The 6,652-nt window shown below is 37.4% G+C and overlaps 2 protein-coding genes across 4 annotated transcripts in view; one reads left to right on the top strand and one right to left on the bottom strand.

Moving 5' to 3' along the window:
• Positions 1-839: 839 nt before the first annotated feature.
• LOC135696017 (uncharacterized) overlaps positions 840-6,652 on the bottom strand; it is a 17,459-nt gene continuing 11,646 nt past the window's right edge. For all 3 annotated transcript variants that reach the window (XM_089113381.1, XM_065215281.2, XM_089113382.1), the window contains one exon: positions 840-2,809. In XM_089113381.1, coding sequence (XP_088969507.1) covers positions 1,414-2,652 — 1,239 coding nt within the window. In that variant the 5' untranslated portion in view covers positions 2,653-2,809 and the 3' untranslated portion in view covers positions 840-1,413. The remainder of the gene's footprint in view (positions 2,810-6,652) is intronic.
• Positions 5,220-6,652, top strand: part of LOC135696026 (SIN3-HDAC complex-associated factor) — a 5,221-nt gene continuing 3,788 nt past the window's right edge. Inside the window, exon 1 of the mRNA XM_065215292.2 lies at positions 5,220-5,569. Within this exon, the coding sequence (XP_065071364.2) occupies positions 5,324-5,569 (246 nt within the window). The 5' untranslated portion in view covers positions 5,220-5,323. The remainder of the gene's footprint in view (positions 5,570-6,652) is intronic.

Here is a 6,652-nt window from a genome sequence, read left to right as displayed (position 1 = left end):
CCTTTTAAAATAAAAAGAAACAGGACACATTTTGATATTTTTTGTTGGGCTAGTGACAGACTCCCTCACCCTTTTCTTCTGCCAATGTATTCTTGGTCCTGTGAGTTCGAACAGAGCCCGACATTTTTGCACTAGTCTTTTCTAAATCCGACCTATTACACTCAGAGATGGCGCCAGAAATCTTCCGACAGAGGGGCTGGAGCACCCGACAGGGGGGGCTAAAATGACTAAAATAAGCAGTTTTCGTACGTTATTTTGTCAAATTTGCTCCGACAATAACCTAAAATTGCCTCCGATGGGGGGGGGGGGCTAGATGCTTCCGACGGAGGGGCTGTAGCCCCCCTAGCCCTCCCCTGGCGCCACCACTGATTACACTCTTTGCTTTGCTTGCTAGCAAGATAAGATGTTCTTTTGTGTTGCTTTTATGATATCTAGCAAAAGAGGGCCTATCACTTGAGCTACGCAATTGTCTACTGAGTCTTTTTGCGGGCAGGGCTCATCTACTGGAATGTTTTGAAGAGTTTTCAATTAGATGTGACATGTGTCTTTAGAAATAACATCTATTAACTGTTATGCTTTCAGAAGATATTTAACAGTGAGTTGGAGGATATGTTTTTCACAAATGGCTGCTAACTCAATGTTATCCATTACAATTAAGGAGTAAAAAAAGTAAAGAGATTACTATATTAGAGTGATTTTGTCAATTATTTGAACTGTATTAAAAAGCTATAAAATTGCATAAAAAGACAGTTTAATCGAACCCAAAATACTTTTCAGTAGGACTTCTGTCATTAGTTCTGTCATAACCAATGCACAGCCATGTTGTAAAGCCAGATTTTGTAAACCTGTAGTGATTCAATTTAGGCCATTTTATACAATCCATCATTGCTTCTTCTGCATACCTACGTAATTCTATATTCATCATTCTCTATGTTAATTACACGTCATTTTAACCTAATCCATCACACCATTGTTAACCATCGAGCATATCCTTTCCTTTGTATAACTCTTAATTAAGTTTGCCAGTTTTCTATATCAATACGAACTCTTGTAAATTATAATCAGTCAGTAGAAAACACATTACACACTGCACAAACAGTTTGCATCTCTCTGGCTCCGTGTCCTCTGCACGTAAAATAAGATCGCACTGGTTGAAACAGCACGTTTGTCGTTTAATGGACATTTTAGTCAATCATCGATCGATGTTCCGATGAACACTAAAAACCAACCAGTCCATGATGTCCTGTTATAAACAGTTATGTATAGGTATAAGAAAAAGCGCTTTATTAATTGCATACTTCTTTATTATTCTGAACAAAACTTCATAGATTATGCTGTTTATTCAAGCTTCCCAATTAACTTTACAAACAAATTAACTAAATTAGCATACATTAGGTGTATGAAATAACTTGTCTACGTATTAACGACATTATATTGCGTTAGTTCATCTTCCAAGTCACTTTCATATTCAACTTCAATGATGTCCTCAAGAACAGACGAACTTCTTGAGCTAAAGCCATTCGCTACAGGAAGAAACATTTTGTCTTTTGAAATTTCCGTGCTTTTTTGTGTTGACCCAAAGCTATCTGGGGTTTTAGGTGAAGATTCAAAATCGTATTCAAAGTCTTCGATAAATGGGCTGAGACACCCAGAGTCTGAAACCGATTGATTATCGTCACTGCCTTCCCAGTGATCCTCGGGAGGATTAATCACAATTTCAAGAGTTAAATTGTTCGGATCTTTGCTTTCAGTCTCAGCTTGGCATCTATTTGTGTCATCTTTCTCAAGCTTTTCGGTTGCACTAACTACACACAACTCCTTCTCTAAAGAGGGTGACGGATTAGGAGGGAGTGGCACTTCTGCTTGGTTCATCTTAAGTGTCAAGCTTCTAATACCAATTTTCTCCTTTCCTTTTAATTTCACAGGTTTTGCGTCATATGCTCTTTGAATGTGAATTCTTTTTGCTGAAATTTCCAACCCAGCACCATTTCCACCAACAACCCAGTAGCTTTTTACTTCGCTCTTAACAGGTGTTTCTCTCTTCTTTTTGCCTCTGCACCCCCAACGATTAAAGGTAAGCACACTTGTTTCCTGATTCACATGATTTTTTTCCCGTAAATCATTATGTGATTCACGATGGTTTCTTTCAGTGTTTAAGCGTTGTATAGACTTTTCGCTTTTAGCGCTGCCAGTCTTTAACTCATTATTAAGACATGTTTCTCGTTTCTTCAGCAGCTTTTTCTCCTTATAGCTTCGGGAAGACAACACAGGAGGTGCTGATTGTGCCCCGTCTCGGGGGTGTATTTGTTTTCCAATGCATAAATTATAATTTTCAAATTCAGCAACAGAGGCATCTGCACTTTGTGATCGTGTCGTGCTTCCACCAAAACTTCTTCTCTCCTTCACAGCCCCTGGGTAGGAGCTCCATGCATAGTTACTGATAAAACTATGGTTGTTTGGCCTCTCTTTTCTTGCTGGCAACAACGGTCCTCTATTCGGCCTCCCTTTTTCATTATTTTTGGCTTCACGTCCTAAATTTTCAGAATATTGATCAATTATGCTTTTGTTCAACACCAAAGGATGGCAGTAATATAGCCTGCGCAATGCAACTTGCTCTTGCAAAAGTCTCTTTTTCTCTGCAACGCCAATCATATTCAATCAACTTAAATACAGCAACGAGCTTTACAAATCGATTCAAGCCATCACTGATGTCTTCACCATATCTTTTCAATATACTTCAGGGTGTTTCCAAGCTCGCAATTCTTACATGTTTGCTAATAACCGCTAGTATCTTGTATCTGTCGCGATGCTGTGAAGAAAAAGTGCTCATGTTATTGTTGTCGAGACGATACATATAAACAGACATCGCAAGTCTAATGTGTTATAGAAAGATAATTTAAATGTTGTAGGTGAGAACAATAGCTCGTTTGTATAAGTATAAAATACATTTGAATGCAGTCAGTTCAAAGGTGTTATACAAAAAGTCCTCTTTTATGAAAGATTCAGACAGAGGAATTATAATTTGTTTCATGGGACTGATGAAACTTTCATTAAACGTAAAAACTGCTTTCAAATGAGCGTCATCAATAATGCGATCTACAACAAGGAGATTTGATCTATTCAATGCATTTTCTGTACAATGAACCAGGCATTATTTGTCCAAGTCCTTTAAGAATATCCTTTCAGTTGAGATCAACCTGATGGATGCTTCTTGCGTTCCATAGGTTTGGTCTGACGTCATGTATGTATAGTTTCTTTCCTGTCCTAAACAATTACTTGTTTAGGTTTTTCAATAAGAAATAATTTGACAAGACCTCCAACAAAAAACCGCATGTAAAAAATATTTTTAATTTTGATGAAAATTTATAAGGATTCTAAGGTTATCAAGACAAATTACTTCAAAAATTATCTTGGCATTAAAAATTGCAGAGGAGCCACAACCGTCTGACTTTTTGACAACCACAGAAAATTAAATTTTTTGTTTTGCCCAACACCGCTGCACTTCTACAGACAAGCATCGATTGGGAGCTTTTGCTTCACTCTACCAAGGGTACCAGAGCCTCGATGAAAGAGTACCACGGTAAGTGGTGCAAGGCCGTAATATAAGAGGTCCATTTTGGACTTAAATCCGGCACTGAGAGTAAAGCTTATTATGCAGAATAAACGTAGTGAAACTGAAACGATAAAAATAGAACATTTAAGTCGACTTTAGTGACAGTATAGCATAACGAAGACGTCGTTTAGACTGATGACTTCTATCATAACATACCCCGTCCCCCAATATTTGAGCATGAGCCCCAACCAATAAGAAAATAAGAATACCGCCTCATGCTATGGCAAAATCATTCACTGTTCTGATAATGAATTTTACAAATAATATTTATAACATTACCTCTACTGACATTATGAATTGGCCAAACTAACCATAACAAACTGTTAGGCTAAATAGGGTTCTCTGCCCTCCTCTAACGGATATAAAAGTTTACAATGAAAAGAGACCATTTTCGCAAACAATAGTCACAAAAACCAGTATCTGTAGTTTGCTTGTCGTTTTCCAGGCAAAGACGCAAAGAGCCGGAAAGGCTGGCACAGAAAGATATCTATCAGACCATTAATTGATAAGAAGTTTTGCCTTGTATTTTGAAAGTGTGTTGCATATCAAGACCATTCAAGAAAATCAGCAATTTTTCATGTCGCATAAATCTAATGTTTCCAGCTTGCATTGCGATTTTTAGCATTTTCAGAATTCATCAACTAGAAAATAGCATTTCTAATAGTTTTTAGTTTATATATTCGAAATGTTTGTTTTAAAGCCTGGTTCCCACTTGGTCGTTTGGGTCGTTGGAGTCGTCAGAGTCGTTCCTGAAAGACATGAACGACCCAAAGAGCACATTGGTTTCCACTTGGTCGTTTGAGTCTTTCGAGTCGTTTGTTGTTGATGCTGTTCATTGCTTCCACCATGCATCGCTCATTTAATTTTGGCGGCATGCGTGGAAGGAACGATGGTAGCACTTGATAAACAACAACTGGTGTTGCCAAGTCAACTATTATGTTAGATTATTAAATTTCAGTGCAATAGCTTGCCATGATTTGATACTTTTGTATTTATTTTTAAACTCTTTCCAGTAATTGTTATAATGGCACTCGTATTTTTGAACTTCTTCCATAAAGCTTGCTGTGAAATATTAAGCTATCTTGTTCTTGTTCTAGTCAAACACGCGGTTACAAGAAAATCTCCTATTCTTGATAAAAAGGTTACTAAAGTGTGGGTCGTTTGAGTCGTTTGAGTCGTTTGTCGGTTTCCACTTGCAAAAATCATTCATGCGTGGGTATTTTGGGTCTCGGAGATATAATTTTTTCTATCTCTGCGACAACCGTCGTTTGAGACTTTCGGGTCTTTTGGGTTGTTGGCAGGTATGTTTCCGCTGAGTCTTTTCAATCTTTTGGATATTTTCCAACGACCCAAACGACCCAAACGACCAAGTGGGAACCAGGCTTAAACATTTCAAAATGAAGCCAAACATATATTTTTTAATCTAAGAAGCAAACCAGAAATTGCCCCTGAAATTCTGGTTGGCAATTGATGGTTGTCATTTCAGAACAATCTTATAATTCTAAGGTAAAGTGAAAAACTATTTGTGTGCTATTTTCTGCAAAAAAATTTTTTTTCATTAGAAACTTGGAAAAATCTCAGAGGAAACGGTCCTCTTCGGAAGCCTGGGAACTAGAGATTCCTAGAGGTAAGACGGCCATGTTATTTTGATAGCTACAAGCAGTTCCAGGAAAATACAAAACGTATTTTCCTTCGAAACAGTTCACAGAGATGCCATCTCAACGAAGATATAGTTCAGCTGATGGCTGTTGCATCTGCGGAGTAAATAACTCAACTGAACCGTTCGTAACTGTTGATAAAATTTCGCCCAACCAGAAATCAGTAACAGAGGTGTTATTGAAATGTTTTCAGTTGGAAAAGGAAAGGACAGGAGAAATCTGCGAAAGCTGCACTTCTATTGCCAAAAAGTGGCTTAAAACAAGTAAATCGAAACGAAATACAACCAATTTCAAGAAGGTATGCGTGACAGTTTGTTAACAAAAAGTATTTTGCAACAGATTTTTAAAATATTTTCGATAGTATGCAATATTCTGACTTGAGTGAACCCAGTCACAGTCACCCTGTTTGCCCTTTACGGTCGCCCTTGATGGAAGACGGAATTCTTTTCAGGTTTTGGAGTAGGAAGACTGCGACAATGATTTTCTATTGTAAAAAGAAAAGTAACAAAACCCCACCGTTCTCGACAAGATCTTGTGCATACAAGAGCAAATAAAAATGTGTGCATGTATACAAGAGTGCTGAAAAAGTGTTCAGTGGGTGCACACTATTCAGTTTGAGTCAAATGGGTGCACTGTGCAGCATGCTTCCAATGGGCAAATGCAGCCTAAGAAGGTTTTCACAATGTGTTAAAAGCAATTTATTTCTGCCAAAGCACTTTATGGCACTTCATAAAATGCTGACTCCAGATTATTGTTTAGCATGGGCTCAGTCATATGTTTTGATTATGTTGGACCCCATTGCCTTTGAATTTAGGGCTGATTCAATATTTCAGGCTGGACTTGTATGTATAATGTATGTATGTATGTATGTATAACTTGCACATACCTCCAATTTCCAGCAAGTTTAAATATACAAGATCACAGTCTCAAATCTCTTTACTGACCTCTCATAGAAATCTAGCTTTTTGCAAACAATAACCAAGAAAGTAAAGGCAGATCCAGAATATTGTGAGTAATACCTGAGCAAAAGTCAGATTATGTAGATTCCTGAAAACCTTTTTTTTTATTTAGATTGTTCTATGCATTTTGTCACCAATGGGCAACTCCTCTCTTCACCAGCCCTTGTTAAGAAACTGACATAAAACTCAGGCTTGAGTTTCTAGAGAACTGGAATGAGCTAATCTATAGATTCTGTAACTTGATAATCAATGGTTTTAGCATGAGAATGGATAATTTCAAAAAATCAAATCAAAATATTGAGATATGAAATGATTCTAAGGTCATTCTATGGCAATCTGTGAAAGTGTGGTCCTTGAAAATTTTCTTAGGGGAGTGCCCACAGACCCCCTTTTTCCTCCTTAATGTACCTCACATATTTCTT

Source organism: Rhopilema esculentum, chromosome 17 (assembly GCF_057945365.1).
Source record: "Rhopilema esculentum isolate cy_ngs chromosome 17, ASM5794536v1, whole genome shotgun sequence".
NCBI classification, from domain to species: Eukaryota; Metazoa; Cnidaria; class Scyphozoa; order Rhizostomeae; family Rhizostomatidae; genus Rhopilema; species Rhopilema esculentum.
This window is presented reverse-complemented; position numbering and strand designations above follow the sequence as displayed.